Below are 27,367 nucleotides of genomic sequence, written 5' to 3'. Positions count from 1 at the left end.
GCCCTCAGAGTACTAACTGTTTAGAGCAAAATGTGGTTCTTGATGCTCTAGTTCTGTAGTCTAGTGAAATATTTCAGAATTCTCTACAGGAAGTAACTAGAACAGTTTGGTTATATGTTTTTTGCTTTTATATGCTTGTGCCCTTGCTACTCTCATTTTAGAGCAATACAGAAATACCTATTCTTTCCTTTGTAGGACCACCATCTGCTCCAAGAAACGTTATTTCTAACATCAATGAGACATCTGTTATCCTGGACTGGAGCTGGCCTCTTGACACAGGAGGTCGAAAGGATGTCACTTTCAACATCATTTGCAAAAAATGCGGAGGAAGCAGCAAGATATGCGAGCCCTGTAGTGACAACGTACGATTCTTACCCCGTCAGGCTGGCCTCACCAACACCACGGTGACAGTAGTGGACCTTTTGGCACATACCAATTACACTTTTGAGATTGATGCGGTCAATGGGGTATCTGACTTGAGTACACTTTCCAGACAATTTGCTGCTGTCAGCATCACGACTAATCAGGCTGGTGAGTCTCCTCCTGATTACCCTTTCTTTGTTCAGAACTACTGAGATGTATGTACCTTTGTCTCTACTCCCTCTTTTACAGTAGTTACTCAGAATGCTCATATGCTAGGGTATCTAATTGACTTGAATGCGCTAGTAAAAGTAAAAGTAGAAACAAACTCAGCATGTGCTGCTGTCAAAGGACCTGGCAGCATAGCTGTTATGATTAACTCCCAGTCCCCAGTTAATAGTCCCTAATAGCAGAGTCATATGATTCCGTAGCCAGAATGTGTTTTATTAATAAAACCAGATTTTAATAAAACAGTCGATTCAATTAATCTCCAACATAAATTACGGTAGTAATCTTAGTGATTAATTTTGATTAAATAGAAGTGGAAAAAAAAAAGCTTTGATATTAGGCACATCAAAAGCTAACATTAAATTAGAGAGGCTTAAAACATTGCTTTTTATTATTATTATTTTTATCCTTTGCAAGTTGTCTCACCAGTTCTGAACCACTGCCAACACAATGGGGGTGTGGAGCTGAATACCAAATTAGGTCCCAGTCCCTTGGATGGTAATGTGCAAAGGGATTGCTCTGCTTCTGTGAGACTTATTACAGTCATCTAGGCCCTGCACAAGCACAGCAGTATGCCGTGACTGTCAGATCAGAGCTTTTGTCACTGCTGCATTATTCTACCATTTGTGTCTCATTTGTCAAGGTTTCATCTAAAAGTTGTGAAGAATCTAGACTCTTCTCTAGCATTTGTTTAGGTGCCAAGACTGGAGAAATGTTTGCCAGAAAAGGGAAAGACTAAATCCTTAATTTTCAGTGGTCCTACTCCCGCTGCTCATAATCAGGATGCTTTGTACTAAGAGCACATGTGTATGCAGTAGGACTGCTTCCACCTCTTTGCATCCCACACCACATCTCAAAAATACCTACATGTCTTCCTCAGAGCACAAACCAAGTTAATATAATTCTAAGTAGACATTCTCCTGGTAATCTAAGTTATTGCAATGTTTTTCACTATAGAGGTTATGTCTCTTCTCAGATCACAGATCTGCTTTGGTGGGAGGCACAGAAATGTGAGAACAGATGGTTTTCTGACAGCAGTCAGTATATTTGCAAATGCTCTGAAGAACTGTCTAACTATGCAGTAGGCAGATAGAGGTGGATCTGCTCGATAGGAATGTCTTCTTGTGATCCCTTTCTCATCTAGGTATTGACTTCAGCTCTGAAACATGCTTTTTATGTTCCTTCCAAGTAAATTGCTACTGTTGTATTTACATTTTTGGGATATTTCTGTCAGTGATTTGAGCAGCCTTTGTTTAGATGCTCCCTTTTCTTCTGACTTTGATATCAGAGATATTTCGTTTCAGTCTGTTCATCACTGTAACAGCTGGAAATCACCTGGGGATGTTCTATTAAATGAATTCTGTAGGATCAGTGAAAGGTATTTCTCTGCAAAGGTCTTCTGCTTTGCAAGGTGCTTCCCCAGGGCCCAGAGCTGGCTGCCTTTGCAGCAGGATGCAAGGAGGATTTTGATTTTGTTTTGGAACACATGACTCTTGTGACATGGTTGTCAGGGTCAATGCCTTTCTGGAAAGAGCAATTTTTTTTAATGTAACTTACAGACTGCTTAAGCAGTTTGCTTATTTATTTTCTACTTTTATGCACTGTTACATTATGTAACAGTGTAAGTGGTGTGACTTATTATATGTTTAATTGTTCTGTCTCTTGATCATGCTGGTTGATTTACTTAGTCAGATTTCCCTTTGAAGTTATGTATGTTGCTAAAACTATCTTAAATATTCTTATCAGTTATCTTAAGCATGGTTACAAGAAAGCAATTTCTCTAGTGTTCCCTTCCTGTTTAGATCATAAAAGGGACACACAAAGAGCATACTTTCTGTTCATGTCATACAGAAGAGCCAGGAAGGGGGTGAGAAAGTCTGAAGGTCTTACATGACATTTTATTATATATTTAACTATGGGGGCATTTCAAAAGCATTAGTTAAAGCATTGTTGAGTTGGATCTGAGAGAGATCAGAAGAGCCAAAAGCCAGTCACAACTCTAACGCTATTATTTGTATTGTTTGACTTCAGGTACATGCCTTCAAGAATTGAGGCACTTACCAGTCAAATAGAACTTTAGTTACATAACTAAACTGTGCTGAACTTAAGATATACTGCACTGGGAGTTGTTGGGGGGGGAGGGGGAGGGGCATCCCTTGTGGTTATGCGTTTCCATATGGCCAGGCAGATCCTGGGGACAGAGCCACTGGCAAGCCCACAGAAGAAACAGTGATAGTAGAATAGGAATTCAGAAGAAAAGATTAAGTACAGGAGGTCCATAACACCTGGATCTTTGCTCTGGGGTCTCCTGAATCCAGACACTTTCTCTTCTGCGAGCAATAATTTGAGAGCTCTCTGTCCTTCCAATAGACGTGGTGAAGTAGTAGTACTCATCCTGGACATTTAATATCCATGCGTTTCTCTTATCCACTGTCAGGGTCCATCCCAGCCTGGAGAAAAATATTTTGCAAAGTGTTTTTCACTCTCATTTAAAAAAAAAAAAAAAAAGCAAAAACACTGTTGTATGAGTGCATGAGTTTCCAAGAGCTTGAGGCAGGACTGCACAATCTTTTTGATTTTCTAATGATAAAAATGAGATGTTTGTGGCAGTTATCTTGGTAGCAAAAAAAAAAAAAAAAAAAAAGCATCAGTTGTATTGTGTTTTCTGGGACTCTGAGTCCCAAAGTCCTGCTGAAAAGAGAACAAACCTTCCTCTCCATGTTTCACATCACACGCATGAGCATTTCTGCCTATGCATCCGTCTCCAGTCAAATATATCAGAACATGCATTGTACAAACCTTCTTTTATATGGCAGCTGGGAGATTTGCCAGAGTGCGTTAAAATAAATTCAGCTGATACGTTAGTCAGTCAGTCAGTTTGCACAGCAGCTCCATTCTTAAATGTAAACACATCATATACACACATGCAGACACATATTTGTAATTAGCATAGACTTGTATATACACACACACACACAAAGAGCCACTTTAGATGCTGCTGAAAAAAACAGGGATGCCTGCACAATGACTCTGAGCTCTACAATCTCTAACTGAAAACCGTAATAACATTTTAGTGGAGAGTTTTGAAAGCTGATATAGAAGTAAAGGAAAAATGTGCTTTGTTGTCAGTTGTAAAGTTTGAAACATCCAGACTGTGTTTATTGAAAATTCAAGGAAGATATTACATTTTAAACTACAAAACTGGTGTGAAGCCAAGATCCAGCCCCATGCATTAACAGAAGTTCAGAATCATTTTGGGAAATAGACTGTGCTTTTTAATTCCAACTGTCTGTCATAAGTTTTACTCTGCTTTTATTGCACTGTTTTCCCAACCTTCCAGTGAAGATGAGTAAGAAGGCATATCTGGAAAAAACAGCAACAAAGGCCTTTTGCAAAATCTGACTAGACTGATGTAACACTGATATTTTTCTGATGCATCTTTCTGTCCATGGTATGGAAATAAGAGAAAGGACACATATTTCTGTTTAATTTAGCTTGTAGATCATCCTACTTGACTGCAGTGTAATATATGCCTTCAGTTGCCGCTTGATACGGCATCCTCCAAATTATTTTGAAGCATTCTGAGGCTTTCACATTATGTCAGTTGTGTTGCACCAACACAGATGCCATCTCCTAATAACACCAATCAGCCTCATTTAGATAGGGTCAGTGATGACTATGGAAGATTGTCTGGAGTTCAGTGTCCCTCAAGGTGGTGAGTTAATAGTGAATGTGTCAAGCAGAGTGACTGACACCTGTGGCACACTGCCTGGCTTGCGAATGAAGTGATCAGATGTCTGTGCATAGATGTTCTAGCTTGACTGGGTTTTCTGACCACAGTTTGTGCTTTTTTAAATGATTGTTTGTTGTAGCTTTTTTAATATGTAAAACCATATTACTTATTGGTAATATGTAATTACCAATGGTGGCTTTCTTGCAGCTTTAAAAAGAACACAAAAGAAAAAGTGATTCAGCCCAGGTCAGAACATTTCTATATTTACTTTGGGCTGCTGCAAGCACAGAAGTCCCACCAAAGGAGCTGTAGGCTGCTATGAGTTCTTCCCTCAGTCTTGTCTTCTCTGGGCTGTACAGACCAAGAGACCTCAGCTGCTCCTCAGAGATCTTGCCCTCCAGACTCTTCACCATCTTTGCAGCCTCCCTTTAGATGCTCTCTAATAGTTTGATATCCTTCTTACATTGTGGTGCCCAAACCTGCACACAGTGCTTGAGACGAGGCTACACAGAGCATAGTGGGACAATCCCTTCCCACAACTGGGTATGTGGGGTGTAGAACTCACTCCAGAAAAAGACTAAGATTTGGTAGGGACAGCATAGTTGTGCTAGTGGGTAATTAGTAGGTTATCCAATGCAGTGCACGTCTGTTGTGTCAGCAGTATATCTATGCTGAATATATTTTGTTGATACTGCCTGAGAAAGTAACATTTTTTCTTCTGTAAGACTGTTTTTATGGCACCATACAATGTCATATAGTTTGTAGGTATGACTCAGGAATACTGAGCAAAATGTAACCAAAGATTTAATTGACCTAACTGAATTTTAAATAGACATACTCTCTGCAGTGACCTTTGCAGTCTAGAGGAGACAAGGAAGACTTTCAAAACGTGTAGATATCTGCCCTGATAGCAGATGCTAATCCTAATACTTAAGATGTCAGACACGTCTTAAGTAGACTTTACTATCCTGCTGCTGTTCCAGTGCACACAGTACCGTGCCCATTCCTGTAGCTGATTGCCTCCTTCATCTGAGGAGGAATAACCCTATGCACCAGTATATGCTGGAGACCAGTGGGCTGGAAAGTAGCTTTCCAGAAAAGGCCCTGAAGGTACTCATAGACAGTAGGAAGAGCATTGTCAGCAGTTTTGGGGCTTGATTCTTGCCCTCTGCTCAGCCTGGTAAAGCCACATATGGTGTGACCAGCTTGTCCCCCTCCAATACAACAAAGATATGGGTACTGGAACAGGTTGCCAAAGAGATAGCAGCGTCTAGAAAGGACTGTTCTCTAATTTCTGTTTTCTCTTAACCTTCATCTTTGCATTCATAGAACTAGACCTTAAGAAGAGTAAACTTCACATACGTATAATCAGGTTGGAGAGAAAGTAAGCCTATGCGTGCAAAAGGTTTATTAACTCTGATATCCTTGCTTGAAATAAATTCAGGAGAGTCTTGTTGAATCATTTGTTTTGGTATTTAGCAATAATAACCTCAGAACTCTTATCATTTGTCGTAGCACAAAATATCCATGTGTACATAAGCATGAAAAACTGCAGTAGGATTGAATTATTTTATAGAACACCTCTATGAGAATGCATTGCTTTAGAGGGAGAAATTTGATTTAGATAAATTGCCTGTGAGTTAATGCCTCCTTTCTAAGTATTTTCATCAGAGAGCCTGCAGGATCCAGTCTTATTCTTCAATGTATTGTACATCATTGTATTCTGTTCAACAATGGTACGAACCTATGGTACTTCCCTTTTGAGTCAGCTATGAGTAAATTGAGACCTACTTTCCACTAACTAGCTTTCTTCACATGAATATTAGGATGCCTGATAATGGGTGAAAGCAGTTTCAAATCCCTCGTGTGCATTTCAGTTAAACTGCTGCAAACCTCTGTATAGTCACACATAGCATGAGGAGGAGTTTTTTTCCTGCTTTACAGTGTTAAATTAATTGGGACACTCTACAAGTAGAGTACTCCCATGTGGGATCTGAAGTGTTCTAAAAAAATTAGTTTATAAACAAGATTACATTACATTAGTACAGTTTTATTGAGGAGACATTTTATATTTGACTCTGTCTTTACGCTTTCTAGTTGCAAGGACCGAGTATGCTCTAGATAACTAAGCTGTTGTCCCAAAAGATCTTGTGTATAGCTATAATGTTAGTTGAAATGTTTTGAGTCACCATGTGGGGTTGTAAATTCAGTTGTGCAGGTTAGATCATAGGGGCTGCAGGAGCAGAGCAAGAAAGTGGAATAAAAACCCAGAAGAAGATAGATGGGAACAAGACATTTTGCCCATGACATTTTTATTCCACTAGCAGTTGCCTTGATCTAGCAGTTACTCCCTCTCTGGCTAAATATTCTGTCTTAAAATCCCTACTCTTTGCGTGCATTTTCCTGATCTCTTGCCCATTTTGTTACTTCCAATAGAATTCAGAAAGTCTAGGATTCCAGGAAAATAATTATTAACAAGAAAGCTCAATGTCTATAATTATGATTTTTGTGTTTTCCATATATAGTGGTGTAGAAACTTTCATTTTTAATACTTCAAGTCTTTAATATGTGCCTGCTCGATAATAAAATAAGGTTGTTTTATTTTAATCCCTAAAGGTATCAGTGTAACAGCTCTAAAGGTAGTTTTATGTTTGATTAGTTCTTAAGAACCTAAGGCTTTGTAAAATGAGGTTTCCACTATGCAGCTGTTGAGGCACCTATGCAGGCCTGTGGCATGCAGAATAACAATAAAAAGATACACTATATATCATCTCAGGGTTCTCTAGAAGAGCAGTAGTCTTCCTTTTTCTTCCAAATGGCATCTTCCTTTTATTTTTAGTATCTTTGTTGTGAAATCTACAAAGCAGAACAATTCATTTAGCCTGTTCTTGCTTAGTTGTCTAAACATGCATGGAAAGGTTCAGGAAAAAAGACGGTTGCAATAGTTGTTTCTGTGCCTCTACGTGTGGCAGTATTGCTTCTGGGAAAAAGATGTAATCCATTTTTGTCTCTCATTTATTCTGAGTTAATGAATTGCAGTGTGATAGAACTATATGAGATGGATGTAAACATGCAGTCCTTTCTGTTGCATACACTTAATCAAATTTATTTTTTATTCCTCTTCCTATCTCTTCTCTGAAAAAAGCAGCTAACAAATGCAGCAATTTTGAAACACAGAAGGAATAAGCTATGTAAAGGAGAAGGTAACAAGTGAGGCAGTAAAGAGCTCTTGCAAGGGGCTAGGATCAAAAAATATTCAAAAAGGCTTTGAGCACAAAGCTGACCAATAGGTACAGAAATTAACATAATTGGGATAAGTGATTTAAAGGGTAGATTGGTGGTATGTCTTGATCTACGCTTGTCATTTGTGGATTGAAAATTCTAATCTCTCCATTCAGAGTCACCTTGAGGGATAAACATTCTAAATGAAGAAGAAATCAGCAGAAGTTCTCAGTTCTGTTGTAGGCAAAGACTCATTTGGCTCACAGAGGAAGCTGTTCAGACCTCAGAACTAGAGCTTTTCTTGCCTGAAATCTGTTGCTTCAAGGAAGTAAATTCAGCGCCAAGTTGGGCACCAAGCTTGAATATGTCTCTGATTTCTTGTGGCAACTGGCACTCTCTCTGCCTTCAGCCTTTATTCTGCCAAGCTAGACTGTGCTGTCTTCAGCAACTTGCTAATGACATGTGATGCTCCCTGGCTAAATAAAATCCATTTTTAGAAAGGATTGTGTGCACTTTACAATCTGTCTCCCAAGACAGGTCCCTTAAGTAGATCTTCGAAGAGAGACAGTTTGAGAAAGCCACAGATGTTTGGTGCATGATATATTTCTCTCTTTCCCTATGGTCCTTATGAAAAGGACATGAAGATAGACTTATTAAAAGTGAGCTAATGACATGATGTAGGGAGTCTCTGGTTCATTGACTGTTATTACAGCTGTGCCCCATTACATCCCAAATACCTAGGACATGCTTGTTTTTTGAATGACATTTATCTCTTGAGTTTCAAACATTCCTGACATAAATAAAGACTTTATGCTTTTCAAATGTGTTTTACAGCTCAGCCCAGAGGCTATTCAAGGATCATTTTAACTCAATAAAACTCCTCCTTTAGGGATATAAAAGGGAAGTGTTTTAACAATGTCACTCCATGCATGGCCTTATATTAGCTAGAGACAGTCTGCCTGAACAGCCTTTGATCCCTTTTCCCCTGGATGTGGAGAAAGCTATGCTGAGGATTCAAAGTCCGTGACATACATCAGTCTGTTCAGTGCAAATGCAGACTTCATGTGAATGCTCATGACCTTACGGAAAGTTCAAAGGCAAGGTTTTGGCTTTTCCCGTTTTTTTTCCCCTTCTAGTGCTTTTAGCTACCCCTTTTCAGTACTGGCAAAATGGTGGATAATGATTTTTTTTACTTCTTTTAGTCTTTAACTTGATTCTACACATGGATTCTCATTTAATACCTTAGTTTGGTAAAATAATAAAAATAACGAAATGTAAATAAGCAGGATGCTTAGCACTCAAATAATATTCCTTAGACTTCTGACTTTCCTTTTTCTACACTAGCATTCTGAGTGATCACTGAGGGAAATAATCTCTGCCTCTCTTGACTGAAGCAAAGATGTCAACTTCCCTTACTTCCTTAAGCTCCTTTATTTAGACAATTTGCAGTCAGTGATAGCTGAAAGGAAAAAATAGAAAGGTGCCTTTTTCTTTTGGTTTGGGAACATTTCTTTTAATGTTTATTATTAGTGCAATATTTATTTTTACAAGCAATTTAATGTAAAACCAAATTGTAATAGAATACATATACTTCTAATAAACTATGTTACCATGTATAAAGGAACCCCCAAATCCAAAAGAAAATGAAAGGAGATGTGAACACCTTTCAGCTGTGTGCCATCAGTGGTTCTAGTCTTCTGGTTAACCTTTGCAAAATCATTTGGTTCAAAGCTAACTCTGGAAATACTAAAGAATGACAGGGCAAGAGGTTTTAGAAATACTGTATCCACTCACAGTGATTTCTGATCAGTTTGAAAAGGCTCTAATAGAATTTACTGGTAGACCAATTCAAGAGTTTGCAGTGGCTATTTAAAGGAGCATAAAGATTTTATATCGGATATTACTTATCTGAACGCAGGTGTTGTTTTCTCTGTTTTTGGATACTGGTTTTTCTAGAACCAGTTCTTAAATACACTTCTTAAACTGTAAATGGCATTTTTCTGGTGGACTCAATAACTGCCTGAGAAAAGAGAAGTCTACTCAGCATCTGACAGTTGATTTCACAGTCATGGGGAATAAACTGTTCTTTCAGAAAACTTCACTCCAGGAAGCCTGAGGTTCTAACATCCTACAAAGTAATGTAACAATGGGGTGGGAAAGGCAAAGCAAAATTGTTTATTTTAAACTGATACAGTCTTAAACACATCCTGTGAAAAATATGAACTACTGAGGAGCTCCTACCATCGCCATCTCAAACGAAGTACAGAAAGAATAACATTTGTATTATGAGTACCATTGGGCTGAATTCTTAGGAAAGCATATACAGCATTTGTCTCCTCTGTGCAATAACAGCAGTGAACACCATGGCACCATAATTTTAAGTTTCTGATGTGAGTGCCTTGTGCAGCTTGATACTTCCCAAATGGACATGGTGTTTCCATGATTTATTACACACATGTTAAACATATGAGTAAGTCTAACATTCTGTTCTCCCTGTGGAAAGCATTTGCTATCTCTCTTCATAAAAGGAGGGAGAGATGAGAACATGAATGTGCACCACTTAATGAAGTTTGCTTTTAATTTAGAATTTATTTGTAAGAGTGAGAAATGATTTCTGACAATCACTTGTCCAGTGACAGCTGTTGCCCAGGAGGTTGCCTTTCTCTGCACTTGAGAGTGAAATCCAGCAGCTGCCTTTTAGTGCAATTCCTGCTCAAGCTGCTTGTTTGCCCTTATTTCTTTTAAGGCACCTGTGCAATGCCCACAGCCACTCTGGAGTCTATCACCACTGGCTGGAATCCTTCAGCTTTTAGGTGCATTCAGATACTTTGGACATAATGCAGGAAATCATCCATTAAAAGAATCACAGACATGTTCATCTCTAAAACGTTTTTTTTTTTTTTTTTTTTTTTTTCTTTTTATGAGAGAAGCATCCATGGCTCTCATATTTGATTTTGTTTCATCCGAAGTTAACCTGCCTCTATTTAACCTAGAAGTTTTGTTCTTTTATTTCCCTTTCTCGTTTTGACTTTTGTGAATGCTCATACCTTGGTAGCCACCTCATAGACAGGATGGACCTTTTCACCTGATTCGTAACTACTGAATGCTACAAAGATCTAGAGAAATGGCCTGCACACTGCCATGGGCCTCTTGCTGTTTGGGTTGGATAGGCTTCCCAATCTCTGCTGACAGGGAAGGTGCACTGTGTTCTGGCTGATGGTTGCCTAACAGTGTTACAGAATCAGGTGACATTTTACAGCGCAAGTCATAAAACTATATTGAGTCTGCTGCAGCTCAAGCAAAAGGTGCAAGAGCACATATAAATGTACTGCGCTGGTTTAACTATGTGTCCTGGAGATTAAAGGCCAAAGGACTGTGTCTGCACATCCAGTCAAGAGAGGTGGATAACTGCATCTGGAAGAGGAGAATGCGGGTTTACAAAATGTTAAAACGTGGCTTTTTCCTCTTTTTCCCTCCTGCCCTGGGATCCACCTGGTGACTCAGCTCCAGCCTTGCCTTTCTGGTATGTACTGGTGGGACCAGCCCCACCATTGCTCAGTGTGGCACAACAGTGTAGCAGGGGCAGTGTGAGCAACTGGGTTCTGTGAAGAAAATAAGTGGTAGTGCAACCCTAGAAGTTTTAAAGCAATGCAACTCCTGCTTTCTGTGAGCAGTCTTCTTTAATAAACCACCTAAATGTTAATCCACTGACTAGAGACTGGAGGTGTAAAGGATCCAAGGGCAAGTGTAGAACTCTATACAAATAGATGTGATCGTATCATGGAAATATAATGTCATTGTATTGATTTGCAAGTTATTACTTAGGACTTTGTCACATATTGAGTGCTGTCTGGCAGCAGAATGGTTGGATGAAGGTGAAGCTAGAAAGACAATACATAAAACTAAATGCCAAGGTTTTGTTTTGTGGATGGAACATATATGAGTAGCATGGCTGGCTGGGTTGGGCCCAGCTGGATGTGGGCTCCCCGTGCTTGTGGCAGGGCTAGTGCTCATGGATGCGACTCCAGGTTTTGAGAGAAACTTCTAGTGAAGAGAGCAGTTTATTTCTTCAGACATTGGTCTTTATGCTTGCCCTTGTGCAATTGTTCTGGGGTTTGGGCACTGGTGCTCTAAGGCTTACAGATTTGGGTTTGGGTCCCAGTAGATCCTTCTGTCAGAGACTGCACAAGATTTAATTCTCAGATTATGATCTTTATTTATTCTTCTGGTTCCACATTACCTCCTAAGGGCATTAAAGAAAATTTATATGTTATATCAGATGACAGCATTATGATTAGATAATAAAAATCACTAGTTTTCTAAAGAAAGAGAAACAAAAAATAGTACATTAGAAGTTTCATTTTTTTAAATACAGTCAGTTCTGCTGGCTCGGCTTTGTTCATGATCACCATCTCTCAGTATTACTGGGGATGTTTTACTATCTGATGCTGATAGCCGGTTGCAAGAAAAGGCTGAAAGTGAGTGGACCATGGTCATTTTTAGAATGAAATTTGGAGAACTTTACAAGGCCTTCCCAAATATTTAATTTGTGATCTAGGGACCTAAGCAAGAAACAGCACAACTCTAAATATTTCAGAAAATGCACACACATAACTTCCCAGAGTTAATAGTGAGTTCTCTCAGTCACAGAACTGGGAATTTTCTTCAGTATATACATCTGTAGGCCAGTCACATATGAAAACAATAACCAAGGAATAAGAAAAAGTCAATAAGGAGATTTATATACAGCTGCTATTAAACTGGAGGAAAACAAATGATCTGTTGGGGTCAGTTTCTCTGGGAAATCAATTTGAGCAGAGTTTTATTGTCCTCTCTGCTAGATCCTTCATGTTATTTGCTTCCACCTTTAATAGTTGTGAGTGAGGAGGGTTTTACACTTGTGAGCCTAAGCTCCCCGGATCATTGCATTCGTTACCTTTTCAACATCCACATTCCCAGTTGTCACAAATGCTACCTAACAGCACTGAGCACTCAAAATACATTTCCCCTTGTAACTCCTGGGAGTTTTGAGTGTTCATATTAACTGCTTAAACTAGTCATAAACCAGTTAGACTGTAGTACCCGTGCAATAGTAACCACTTGATTCATAAATGTCTCTATGTATATTGTATATGACTACTGAGAATACAGACCTTTTCTTGAGGAAAAAAAAAATGGCATAACCTCTCCATGCATGGCCACACAAGCCTCATGTTAGTTATAAACCAAACAAACAAAAAAAACCCACCAACCAACTTTTTTCAATGAGGAGCACTAAAACATTACTCAGAACATCAATAAAAATGTAAATAAATGGAGCCCTATGATCAGCAGAATTTATCCAACCGTCACTGAAATGCTATTCACTCAGCTTTTTAGTCTAGAAGAGTATTCTCCTTAAGTTTTGCTTTGAAATATACATTTTCTAAATGATAATCAATTCAACTTAGTACTGAAGATGATGCTTTAACGTAATGTCTAAAAATTTCTATTTACAAAAAAAAAAAAAACTTCACAGTAATTTTTACTATCCTGTCACAGCAAGCTCATTTTTCTCAATTATAGTGGCAGCCACTTAGAAGATCTGTTCCAGCATTCTATTTTTGCACAATCTAATTTTTTTCTCAATTTTAAGAAAGGAAGATCCTGGAATTGCAATAAAAAAATGACATTTGAAGTATGAAGTAGTTCTACTCACTTCCGTAGCCTGATTTTCACTCCAGTTTCATCTTACTGTACTTATTTAATGGTCTTTAGGAAACAGGAGATCTTCATCTCTCTATTCATCCAAAAGACAGCATTGCTCTTGGTGATATCTTCATTGGTCAGTGATTTATCATGTTAAATTTCTTCAGCTTGTCTCTTTGCTGGAATTTCAATCTCTTCTGAAGATTGGTGATAAAACACAGTGACTGAAGAATTCTGGTGAGAAGGGAAGATTAGCTGTGTTGCAAAATGGAAATTAAGGCTGACATCTACTTTGAACCAGAAATGGTTGCTCTGAGATTAAAAAAGTTCTCTGGACTTGATGGGAGGTAGTCTATTTCTGCTTTGCAGGATATGTTCAAGTACTTGAGGGGAACAAAAGAAAGAACTATGAAAGTAAGTATAGTTCAAAATATACATTTTTAGGATATTGTTTATGTGGTGTTGATTGGTTGGTTGTTTTTTTTGTTTGTTTGTTTTTTGTTTTTTACAGTGTATTCTAGGGATGTGTACAAAAAATAATTGGTCATTCCTCCTAGATGCGTTACAGACTTGAGCTGGGGCCTTGGTGGCTAAGGCACTAATGTTGGCTTGTGACTATTTCCATGCATGGCAATACATATATAGAGGTTACTTTCACTTTTACTGCACATTAAATCCATTGATTGTTTTCTTGCACTAGGGTTGAGGACTTCTAACACTTTCAAACATGCCTATCCAACAGATACAGCAAAAAAATAAAAACAAAAAAATGTTTGCATTGAGATTAAACAGTTCAGATTCTTCAGACCAGCAAAGGAAGCTTGCACCAAGTGCTGTGCAGGTCATTTTTGCATTCTCTCTCATCTTGTTCAAACCAGAGAATAACTGGCACATGTTCCTCCATTGATCTGATGTATTAATGGAGGAGTTAGAACTACACATGGACAAAAGAAACTGTTCAGTAGATACATGGGCTGTGCAGGGCAACAGGTGCTGTAGAAGAGTTAGGTCACATCCATCTCAGCTTGCAGCAGAGCCTGATAAGACAAAGGCCAGGCTGGCTGCTGGGAGAGACTCTGTGAAGGCTATCCTCTGTGGATCTCTGTTTCCTACAACACATAGGAAGGGACTATAGTCAGCTATTGCATGTGAAGTCCAGTGTGCACACACAGGTGTTTGGAACAGCCAGAAGATGATGAAACTCATTCCCAAATGTTGGTTCTTTACTTTCCAAATCATGTGTGCTTTAAAATTAAAATGCTCTGGTAGTGTGTAAAATAAGATAATAGATAATAAGATCACAGAATCACAGAATCACAGAACTGTAGGGGTTGGAAGGGACCTCCTGAGATCATCGAGTCCAACCCCCCTGCCAAAGCAGGTTCCCTACACCAGGTAGCACAGGTAGGCATCCAGGCAGGTCTTGAACATCTCCAGAGAAGGAGACTCCACCACCTCCCTGGGCAGCCTGTTCCAGTGCTCCGTCACCCTCACTGTAAAGAAGTTCTTGCGCATGTTTGTGCGGAACTTCCTATGCTCCAGTTTCTGGCCAAAAAGATAAGGTAATATCTTATATATTATAATATATTATAATATATGTTATATTATAAGTTATAATATATGTTATAAGGTAAGATCTGGCCAAAAGATAAGGTAATAAGATGAAGGAAAGAAAATATACAAGATGGTTATGAAATTAATAATAAATTACAAACAAGTATCTTCCATTCTGGATAAAATGATGTGATATGTCCTCTAAAATTAGGTAGTCAACCACAAAAACAGTTGAAGAAACCTTTCCTTTATACACTGACGCGTACTTAAAACTAAGTAACCTCTGTAATGTGCATAATTAAGATATTGTTTTAAAGAGATTTGGATATGTATCTATTTTTTTATGTATGGATTTATATATCTAATTTCCATAGCTCAGTGGTTCAGCATCTGGCAGAGTTCATCGCTATGCTGCAGAAACCAGGTGTTCTCAGTGCGTGGGATTGAAGATCCCTGAAACTTTTTGTTCTCTGGGATCATCAGTCTCCCCTCCATTCTCCCATGCCCTGGGATGCTGTCTCTTTCAGACACTGCGTGTGTGCAATTTCTAAGCAGCTTTGGGATCAGGAGAGGTATATGAATCTTTTATAATGTTATTGATTATGGTAGAACAGACGCTTTTCTAGTGAGCTGCTGTGAGATAAGTTACTGGTAGCATCTGCTAAGATGTGTATAAATTAGCTCAAAATAATTAATACTCTGAAAGTTTTTTTAAGGCACATCTGTATTGGCGCATATAAGAATATTCCTGCTTGCACCAAGAGTGCATTACAGCCCAAATTACTGTAATTTATTAGGGGAAAAGCCATTTCTTTTAATCATATATTAATTATTCATAAAAACTGTATTAATGTTACCTTAATGGGAAGTGTTACCAGCTGGGATACGAGGCTTGGCACTCTGTTCAAACACAAAAATAGATGAATAGCTTGACTTAAAAAGAAGACATAAAAATGACTTACAAGAGCATGAGAGCACCAGACATGTGCCTATGAGTTAGCATGGAGCTGGCTATGGCAGAGAAGCCCAACCAACTCATCCCTTTCATTTTGGCTTCAGCACTGATTCGTGCCTGGTTGCAATCCAAGTGGAATTGCTGGAGGATGTTCATTAGAAGCTGATCCTCTATTCTCAGTGCAAGTGCTTTGCAGCTCTTCAGCCAGCATGGAGCTGGTGAGATTATATAAAATCAAGAGACTCTTTCCCTCGCACTTTAGAAAAATAAATAAAATATGACTTAAATAATTGAAATTCAAGATAAATTCTTCCTGCTGGGGAAGCAAAAGGGATTTTTGCAATATTTTAGTCTTGTGAACCACGTGATATGTGAAAGAGCTGTCCAGAGAATGAGTTTCAGCCCAGAAGCGATGTGAAAGTGTGTGCATACAAATGCTTGTGTGAATAGATGCAGTTCTCTAGATGCTCTGCTCAGTTAAAGGAAGCTATCAGCATTTAGATTACAATGCAAGAGTAGAAGGCACATTTCAGTGGAATTTTATCAAAACCAAACACAGCATGAGTTTTCCAAAAATTAACTAGAGCTCCTTCTTTTTTTTTTTTTTTTCCCCTGGCTCTCAAAAGATCTATTTTGGGGAAGGAAAATACAAACACAAAGGACACTGGGTAAAGCATGCAAATATGTAATGCCTATATGTAATGCCTATGAAGTGCAACTAGTTTTATATGAACAATAAAACTTCATAGGATTCCGCTGAAATTAAATTGTTTAGATCAACCAGAGCCTTTTTATTGGGATAGCACAATGTGAACTTATAAACACATTTGTTTTACGTGGTAAGATAAAAGGCTGTTTGTTTGTAAAAGGTTTTTTTTTTTTTTTTAATGACAGTTACAACCTTTAATGTGTGATCTATAAGTTATCATCTGGTGAATTTTGGCCAAAACCATGGAAGAGAGGCATTTGAAGTGGGAAACCAACTGAAAACAAGTGGGGGAAAAAAATAGAGCTTGCATAACTCTCTAACAGTCTAGGAAACTTATGGCTTGGAGCAACCCAGAAAGCTGGGTGGTCTGGAGATGAACCCATGTTAAAGTATCTTAGGTAATTATGACTTTTTTCCGTGACGTTGATAGTTTTGGGGGTTGGTGAGTCTTTGGCATGCAGTCAGTTGTCATGCCTAACCATGATTAATATGGATCAGAAATGAGGTAGTTCTGCAGTTAAGGTGTTTTTTTTTTCTTCAAATTTCATTTTCATAGCAATGGAATATAGGAAAAGCATATATGGGAGCAATTTGTATCTGGAGAACTTACCAAGTCATGTCTGCAGGAAGCTGGTGGTTGTTACTAGGAGTACATTGTGCATCCCAGGACTGTGTTACAATTACAATCGAGTATGAAAGCAGGATCAGGGTTCTGCAGTCTTGAAATAATAATACTTCAGCATTGTAAAAAAATAGGTAGTATTGTTGTTTTGTTCTCTTTTTCAGTACATCAGATGTATTTCACTGCTTACACTGTAGTAGCAGATTGAAACCATCTGCTGCCTTGCCACTACTCTAACAGCAAATCTCAGCTCATTTTCCTTGAGGCCAGTGTGCTGTAAGGCATGCGTACCAGGACAATAATCCAGCTGCTGAATGTTGATACAAGTCCAGACCTATGTTCATGAGTCTTTTAAATGGAAACAGTTCTCTTTGCCAAGGATTGGAAAGGAGATAAAACCAGTTTGCTTTTCTCTCCTCCCTGCTCCCCCCATCTATCCCCTTTCTACAGCACCATCCCCCATTACAGTGATAAGGAAAGACCGGACATCCAGGAACAGCGTGTCTCTGTCTTGGCAAGAACCTGAGCACCCAAATGGAATTATCTTGGACTACGAGGTCAAATACTATGAAAAGGTGGGAAGAAACTCTGAAGGGGAGGTTTTTATGCTGGTAATGTGGTAATGAAGTTATTTTGTCTTGCATACGCTAATGGTCCAGACGCCCTTACTAATTCATTGCATGCCACAACAGAGAGCGTTGTATGGGGGTGGGAGAGGGGTTTTTCAATATTAAGTTCAAATCTAGGATTTGTTAATGGGATTTTATCCACTGATATTTTCAAGAAGGTGGAAAGAATTGGTAATAGCAATTTAAATTATGGACAAAATTACAGAGTAATGGGAAGGGACCCCTGGAGATCATCAGGTCTGACTTCCCCTGCTAAAGCATGTTCCTTACAGCGTGTCGCACAGGAAAGCATCCAGATGTATCTGGAATATCTCCAGAGAAGAATACTCCACAACCTCTCTGAGCAGCCTGTTCCAGGGCTCTGTCACTATCACTGTAAAGTTCTTTCTCATGTTCAGATGGATCTTCTTGTCTTCTAGATTGTGCCCATTGCCCCTTGTCCTATCATTGGGTGCCACCAAAAAGAGCTCAGCCCCATCCACTTGACTTCTGCCCTTCAGATATTTGTAAATGTTGATAAGATCCCTTCTCAAGCTTCTCTTCTCCAAGCTGAACAGTCCCATGTCTCTCAGCCTTCCCTTGTACAGGAAATTCTCCACGTCCCTCATCATCTTTGTGGCCCTCAGATGGACTCTCTCTAAAAGTGCCCTGTCTTCCTTGAATTGAGGAGTACAGAACTGATGCAGGAGCCCAGAACTGGACAAAGTTCAATTATGCTGTCAATATTCATAGAGTAATTTGTCATCCTTGCATTAGTGCTTCCCTCTGGTACAAAGGTGATTTGGAAAGAGATGGACTAGGCTTTTAGTGACTGCTTTGCACTGTAAAAGTTCCCACTTTTCATGAATAACTGAATTCTTTATACATTGCATTAGATAAATCAAAGAGAATCTGTCATTAAAGATGTTCTACCTTGTGTTGGCATTTTGTTGAACTTATGCTGTTGATTACTACATCATATAAACATTTAGTAAATCTGCATAACCTAGTGTTTTGTTGTTTTTGTTTTTTTTTTAACCTTTCTGGTAGAGTCAAAAAGACCATAAATTTATGCAAAGATTGTGGAGAATGGTATTGGCTATTTTTAGATCGATTAAAGAGAACTTCAGGTGGAATATATTGCTACTGAAGTTGGTAGATTCAGTAAAACTCTAAAAATGTAGAGTTACCGATAAAAGGATAAACAGAAAGCATCTGTAACATCTTGGTTTGGTCTCACCTTAAAGTGCAGTAGCCTCTAGATGTTAACTTTGTGTTTTTTTCCATTAATTTCAATGGGAGGAAGATCAAGTCCATGTGCTGTGCTTGAGAATAAGTAAAAGAGAACTAGCTCATACATCAGACTGTCTGTAATTGTACATCCTTGGCAGTAAAAGCGTGCAGAATTACTTAAGCTCTCTTAAATTCAGACTTTTTTTGAAGGAAAAAAAAAACCACAGATGCTGTCTTTTAGCAAAGTTTGTTAGAGCTATGTATTTCATAGAGCTTGTGTCTGAGAGATCCCAGAACTGCACTCTGTTGTGCGCAGGTTATTTGCCTGTGCGATTAACCTCCATTTCATTTAGGACATGTCCTGGCAGACACATCTCAGCTCTAACTCCAGCCTTTCCAGGCACAAGTCTTTTTCTGGGCAGCTCTCTAGTCCCATGAGGCATGGGTTGTGCTGCTCAGGTTTGTTGCTTGTCCTGGTGTCAGATTTGGTTTTAGCTGTTCCAAAGGGAGGTAATTTTTTCCGCTTGTGAGCATTTAATTCAATGTAATTAAATGACTGTCAAGTTGTACTTGTGTATCTGTGTTTTTTCCCAATGTTTTGATTATCATTCCGCAGTGAAATTGGCTTTTTAAAATTCATGACAATGATCATCCTCCAGTACAAGGGTATAGTACAGTCCAGGCATGTGGCTACTATTCAATCTGTGTATATCCAGTCTTTGTGGAGCAACTGGCTGTCGTAAGACAGCTTCATGAGACAACCAGTCTTATGAGCTGATTGTGCACATGTGTTTCTTCCCTTTGAAGTCTGTGATCAAGAGTTCATAGGCACCAGACAGCTTTCTTAAACCAAAGAGCCAATTGCTTAACAATAGGAGCCAGACTATTCAGAGCAAAGGGATTTAAAAAAAAAAAACAACCTCCTGACACTGGTGTTTTTAATGTGTGGTCTGTAGTCCCTTGGGGAGTCAGCAGCCTGTTCCTTGGGGTTTATGAAAGGTAATGAAGAAAAGGAAGTCCATTGTCAGGACGCTTCAATCCATTGCCCTTTGCAAGTCTGCAAATTGGAAAAGGTTGAAAGCTCCTACTCTAGAGATGTTAAACTTACCTAGGGGCCAGGCCAGACAGCGCTGGATGGTGACTTCCTTTACTCCTTCTTGAGACTCATTGAAGGGATGCTGCTTTTCAGTCTGAGACAGCTAAGCGGTCCCTTTCTCTCCTCTTTTGAAAAGAGAGCTTGCTTTTTAAACTGGACCACTCCCTTTAAAATCATCTTGGCCATGCTCATCAAAACCCACTGCTGTTAAGTGACAGGTACTAAGAAATAAACCCTCCAGAGTCAGCAATCTGGGTATTTCTACTGACAAGTCATACGTGATTGCTGGAAGTTGATTTATGTTGAGCCATTCTTTTCCCTTCTGCTTGCTTTTGCTCACAATAAATTAATATACAGAAATTAATATACACAGTATATTAATCTCAGAAATTAATATACACAGTATTAATAGATTATTGTAAGTCAGTCCAATTCTGTCATTTATCTTGAAGAATAGGTGATATTTTTTGGCAACTAAATGTTACTGATATTCAGGATGTTACAATAGATTTGTATTAGAAACAGAACTAATATCTAAATGATGACATTGTGTAGTTTTTCTAATGCATTATCGGCATCAAGTCTGTGGAAAATATTAATTTTCATCAAGTATAATTAACCTTTTCAGTTTTCATCATGAGTGATTTCACTTGTGTAACCAAGAAATAATAGAGCTTCGTATGATGTTTCTATAGAAATCAGGATTTGCAGTTCTGGGAGACTATTTTGAAATGAACTTATAAGGCATTATGCATAAGATTGTGAACTGGCAGTGACAGGTCTTTAGACTTCCTTTTCAAAATAGAATTATATTTTCTTTTAGAATCTATAGAGCTTGATTGTGAGGCTATTTGACCAGTTACTACTTATTTCAAGCATTTAAAAGAAATAAATAAAAGTGAATGTCATATGTAACATCTAGGCATTTACTTTATCACAAGACATAATATTTTATGGAATGTTAGCAGTACAGAATGACGCCCTGCTTTAGTCTGTCCATTTATAATGCTGTGCTGGATTTTAAGAGTCTCAGCTGACAAAGTGCTCATATAGCAAAAGTCAGGAGTTTTTTCTTGCACGAACAGCTATTTTTTTTTCCCCTGTTGTCCTTGCACACCTAATTAAGTTCTCTGGAAGGAGTATTTTGTCATGCAAGGACAAAATACCGCATGAAAATTATTAATTGCTTCATTTAAATATGTGGGTAACAATTACGATAACTAAATCCCACACTCTTTATTAGGGCGAAATGATGCTCCAAATGATGAGTGAATTTTAATTGCAGTCTTACATTACTAAAATATATTTGCTTTTCCCATTATTGAAATAATGTGCTCAGTAGACTGGTTAAAACAAACAAATAAACATTATATCCAGTTTGTGCTTTTTCTGAGGTTGGCAAAGTAAATTAAATGCAAATGAATTTAGTTGCTTTTAAACTCCTATTAGGGTTTAAAGGGCAGGCCGTGTACACTCCATGAGTTTTGTGGGAGCTGTCATACTGACAGCTTTGCCAACAGTGAGAGGAGGCAGTGCTGGAAGCCAGAGCACCTCATGAAGATGTGCAGCCCAGGTTTGGCCTCTACTGCCTGCATGCCACCAACGGAGAAAATGTTCTTCCTGGTGCAGTGTAAACATTCACTGTCCTTATCTGAAAAAGGACATACCATTCACTCTCACTAGTGCAGCCTCTATAAATGTTAAATGGATCCAAAAAATGTCTTTTGTAAAACGTGGTTTATAGTTGTAAAATTTCATTTGCATATGAGACACTAACAGTAGTGGGATTTACTTCCCAGTAAAGATTGTGTCTAGTAAACTGTGTAGATCAAGAGGAATATTCTTTCTGCATCCAAGTTCAAATTTATCATCAGAGCATTTGATTAAAATTCTGCTTGGCAAAGAGTGACTTTCCCCTTTGTATATCCCTTCTGTTCATGGCAGCTCTAGCGTTGTATCTCTGAAGTTTTACTTTATCCCCAGGAAAGATAAACTTGGGCTTTTATGTGGTGTTTCAGTGATTTGATTACTATTAACATAAAAAATGACTTTCAAAATATGTGTGTAAAAAGTTTGCCATAAACTAAGATATCGTGACATCCTCCATACCATTGTTTTAAACATTTATTTTGCAAGTTCCATTGTGGATTATTAGCAGACAGGGCCATGACTATATTCTCTCTTGCACTTATGTATCTGAGCAAGAAGGAAATGTTTGCATTTCAGAAAAAGAGCCTGAAGTGAGATCAGAATGAATGTCCAGTCATAGCATACACAGAAGATTGTGTGTTTTACAGACAAGATTATAATGTCTTTGAAATTCAAATGGTTGCCTACTTTCAGCTAAATGATGAGATAAGGAAAACTTGTAAATTGCAGTACTAGGCCTTTGTTAGTTAGAAAATATGTATTTTAGGCAAACCTGTTAGCTCCTTAGAATGTCCTCCTAGAAGTTTTCTCCCTAGAATTTATAACAGAAAACTTTTTTCAGAGATATGTCAGAAAACCATAAGAAAATCCAATGTTTATTTTGTTTTTATGCTTACATTGCGAGGAAACTAAACCATGATAAGCATTTTTATAGACAGTCTTTGAAAAATAGGTCCAGCTCATCCTATTTTAAATTGTGATTTTGGAAAATATTACAGACAGAGGCTTAGCTTTTATTATTATTATTTTTTTTTTCTTTTTATTTTTTTTTTCAGTGTAAATGTACATTATTATATATCATGTTAAATATTATGTAAATATTCTGGCAATTTCCTCAACTCTGATGTAAACTTCTCTGCTTCTGTCCATATCAAAGGTTTCCAATAATAGGTCAATTAGGCTTTGACAGCATTGAAGGCAATGGTTTCTGATACCAACCTACTATCTTAGAATAGACCTTACTCTCTTGCTCTGGACAGCACTGTAAAGCAAACAGGCTATAACAGTTCCAGTCACTTGAACATGAAGAAGAGCTGCCTTTGGCAGTCAGACTGTATGAAGTGTTTTCCAGCCTCTCTCAGGACTCGGTACATCACTGGTGAAATTAAAAGCCCAGTAACTTGCCAGCTAATGCAGTCCCATAAAATGTAGTGGGAATTAGGTGAGATTCTTTTGCAATCAACATGCATTACCCCAACTTAGATTCCACTCTCAACAAGGCATAACTCAATGATTCGAGTGTATTTCAAAGTAAATGGGCAGCAGATGAAATCCCCACCACCTCCAAAATACAGAAGTTCTTCGTTGCAAGCCAAAGAAACTGACATTTTTTCAGTTCCCCACATGTGGCTACAGTCCAAGACTTTCTCTGAGGCACTTCCAGCTGCCATTTTTAGAAAGCCAAAAATGCTTTTTTGGTACAGGATGATGGTAGTAAAATAAGCAATACCTCGGGCCCCAAATGGATGCTTAACATTTTAAACTATGCTTAGAGTGAGACTGAGACATGCTTTTATCAGAACTAGCTTTTCCACAATATACAAGGTATCCAAAATTACAAAGTAGCCTATTTCTTATTTTACATTAAAAGTCAGTATATCAGAAATATGCCTGCTGAAGCAGAGCATGCTTGTTAGGATATCATCTGTACTGGACGCACTCCTTATTCTTTAGCATAAGCAATAAAGAATAGGCATACACGTCCTTCCTGGCTATTAAAGTCTTAGACTTGTTCAAGAACAAATTCGGTGGGATTTTGCCCAAATGAGGCCTGACGCATCAGGCTCATAGTTTTTATGGCATAATAGTAAACTGGTTATATTAGCCTGTTCATAGAGCTGGGGTAAGGAGTCTGAACAGACTGCTGTTCTGACTGTTATAAGGATACATGCTATCTTGTAAAACATGAGGCAGTAAAAACCAAGTCCTGCAATAGCTCTGCAGGGCCCTAAAAGCTCTAAATTGGCCTGTTACAACTTCCAATTCAGTACAGTAGGCAAATCTGTTTTATGGTTTTTAAATAAAATTGTAGTCTTCATTTTGCTTGTTGTACTACACGCAATGGACAAAGTGGTACAAAGCCATATAATGAAATGTCATACACTCAGCATGTCTAGTACTTGATTTACAGTGCAAAGCTATAGGAGCTGTAATGATTTAGATTTCTTGTTAATCAACAGATTTTTAGTTGATTGAAAATGAATGGCTGTGCAGGCATTTGCCAGGCTATAAATATTCAATATGCCACTGCTTTCCAGGTGATTTGTCATTTTACATCAAACACCTCTTGCTGATGTTTCTTAGGGTGTGGTTTTAATCTGATAATTTCTTTTCCCAAAAGCAGGAACAAGAGACAAGCTATACTATTCTGAGAGCCAAAAGCACTAATGTTACTATCAGCGGCCTCAAACCTGATACCACCTACGTCTTCCAAATTCGAGCCCGAACTGCAGCAGGTTATGGGACAAGCAGCCGCAAGTTTGAATTTGAAACCAGTCCAGATTGTATGTATTTGTTCAAATGGCTTAAATTGACTACTTGGGCAATTTCTGACTGATTTGAGTGGCTGTTTTCATTCCCTTTCTAGTTTAGTTGGTGCAATTCATTACTATTTATTATGGGTCTTTCTGGATAGCACTACTACATAACTTATATGTTTTATCATTAAAATTGAAATGTGCTTTAAAGAATGTACAGGAATACCACGTGTTATTTTCTTCCGTTGCATACCCTACCACTGCCTAGTGCCAGAATCAATATCTTGCTAGACTGCAACTCATACCAAGAGAGGGTCTGGTGCATTTCCATATTCACAGCTTGTGGCATGAATCCCGTGGACTTTAAACACTGTGCCCCAAATGAGCTAATATTATATAAGCCTGTTACTCCTGGGGGTCAAAATGTAATTCTCCACATTGCTGCAGAGGAGAGCTGATGTTTCTTATACAGCCTTGAGGTGAAACTAATGCCCACTGGCCAGAAAAGTGGTTGCTCAGTTAAATAGCTGGTAAGGGAATCTGCAGTCTGACTCCCTTCCCTCTTGTCACTAGATTTCTGGGTGACCTGAGGGAAGTTATTTACTTACCTTTTTCTCTAATGCACAGATAATAACACTTACTTGCTTACCTGATGACCTTGTCAGTATTCTTTACAAGTTCTGTTTTTACATCAGAAAGACTAATGGAGCTCATCATCCTGAATAGTATGTTCTGACCTCTTGGTACTATGTACTAAATCAGACCTTTTCTTTGCTGGAAGGTGAAAGTAGCTTTTTAACACCAAATTTAACACCAAAATTTTTAACACCAAAAAGTCCACCTTAGTTCAGTTAACCACTTACTGATCTAGCCTGGTGCAGTGTAATTAAAGACTGCTTACCTTTTAAAAGGTGAGGAAAATCACAGATTTTTACCTGCTGTTCAGAGTTGTAAAACAATTTAACACTGTAATTCTGATATGGGTTCATGAAGTTTATTCATGTACTCATCATAATGATTGAGAACCCATGATATGATAAATATTCTGCTAAAATAACAAACTTTTACCAAGAAGAGTAGTGTAAGTAAATCCAGTGGTCTTTCACTATCTATGTATGCAGCATCTTTGTATTTCTGAGGTATGCTAAGTACTTCATCCCCACTTGCTCCTTTCCAGCTTCAGCTTTTTGGAAATCAAATGTGCAATTTGTTTAAAGAAAAAAGTACTATTGCAAATTACCATTATGGTGTACATGCATCTTTGGCATAATGAATGAAACTCAAATGAGACATAGGAGTACAGAAAGGAGAAAAACAATCAGTTATGATTATAAAAGATTTCATAACTTAGAAACTGATGAGCTTTCTTTGCAAAGTAATTTTAAAAAAGAAGTTAAAAAAAAAAATAGAGTAGATTACCAGAAAATGTGGAAGATGACAAGAGATAGCATAAAGAGTGTACAGATTATCCAGATAAACACTGAATCACGTTACTTGATTGCTATTGTCATGTTATAACAACACAAGTGCACTAGTAGTCATGAAATAGGTGGAGGCTTCTTCCAGACAGTCACGTAGACTAACTGCCCAGTTTGTGGGGAGCAGGAGGTCTGTGTTTAAGCTCACTTTGGACGACTAACATGAAGCATTGTGGTGAGGAACCTACTTCTGCTGTACTCAATGAAGATCAATAAGTGTTTGCTGAAGATGTTTGTTTGAGTTGGAAGGGTCCTTAGAATGGTGACCTTTAGATGGGAAATCATACTTAAGATCCAAAGATGTCCTGTTGCTATATGGCAATACCCAAGCACCTGGCTTAGGCACTGCAGAGAAGTGTCCAAAGTGAGGCGGAAAGAAGCCTTTCTTTTTTTCCAATGAATACTAACTTACGTAATCCTTCTATCTGTTTCTGTGGGCAAAGACTTTCCACAACCTTCACAGCGATACTGTATGGCTTAATTGTGAAGCCTAATTCATTAAAGCACTTTCCATCACACAGAAGTGAGAATAAGGTTCAGGATTATTGACTAGCTGGGATTTCTTTTCAAGGAAAAATTTAATACTGACTGTAACAAACGGTTTAAATGTCATGAAACACATATGTTTGTAATCACATATATATATTTATATGCAAGTATCAATTTAACAGCTATTACTACAATCGGCAAGAGTAACAATCAGCTGTAGAAGCAACAACAACTGTAAATTTTCAGGAAGGCAAGAGTCTTTCATTTACTTCTCTTTTATTTATTTGTCTGATGAAAAATTACCTAACAGATTAAATATTTGGCATGAAACCAAACGCTATTTAGTGACAATTCAGTCTGTCTGTTCCCTATATGAGTGGTCAGTCGTGTTGTACTAATTAATGTTTTGTGTGGGGTGGTTATTTATATATTTTTGTGTTAACTTTCCAGCATTCTCCATTTCCAGTGAAAATAGCCAGGTTGTTATGATTGCCATTTCAGCTGCAGTTGCCATCATTCTCCTCACGGTTGTTGTGTACGTCTTGATTGGGAGGTTAGTTTGTGCTCTGTTTTGCACATTTGCTTCTTCTTCCATTTCCCTGTGGGACCTTGATGAGCGTGGCAAATCGAGCATCATCAGGCAGTAGCATGGCTGTTTTGTACCTTCTCCTTTGTCTGCTTCCAGAGAGCTCTGAGCTGCTTGGTAATGAGCCCGCTAACATTCACAGCCCCAATCATGCAGCAGTTGTTAAAAAAAGCTATAAACACATTCTTAGGCAATTGTAAAATTAAACTGTAGGGGTCAAAAATCAACAAATCTTCTCATTAGTCAATTTCCTCAAATTCCCTGAGAACATAACATGCCTCTATAGGATAGAGAGAATGTAAATATCATTAAATTTTCAAACAGGCCTTTAATTGTGAAGGAAAAACATTCAATTCTGTTTCCACCTGCAGTTCACATGTACAATTCTCTATATTCTCTG

At 38.2% G+C, this 27,367-nt stretch overlaps 1 protein-coding gene across 1 annotated transcript in view; it reads left to right on the top strand.

Moving 5' to 3' along the window:
* Nucleotides 1-27,367, top strand: part of EPHA3 (EPH receptor A3) — a gene marked incomplete at both ends in the record, with an annotated part of 217,237 nt that overhangs the window by 144,598 nt on the left and 45,272 nt on the right. Inside the window, 4 exons of the mRNA XM_079549307.1 lie at nt 196-531; nt 17,522-17,646; nt 24,279-24,441; nt 26,832-26,934. Coding sequence (XP_079405433.1) covers nt 196-531; nt 17,522-17,646; nt 24,279-24,441; nt 26,832-26,934 — 727 coding nt within the window. The remainder of the gene's footprint in view (nt 1-195; nt 532-17,521; nt 17,647-24,278; nt 24,442-26,831; nt 26,935-27,367) is intronic.

Source organism: Tetrao urogallus (genome assembly GCF_951394365.1).
Source record: "Tetrao urogallus genome assembly, chromosome: 1".
In the NCBI taxonomy this organism is placed as follows: Eukaryota; Metazoa; Chordata; class Aves; order Galliformes; family Phasianidae; genus Tetrao; species Tetrao urogallus.
Note: the sequence above shows the minus strand (reverse complement) of the source record. Positions and strands in the feature narration are given on the sequence as shown.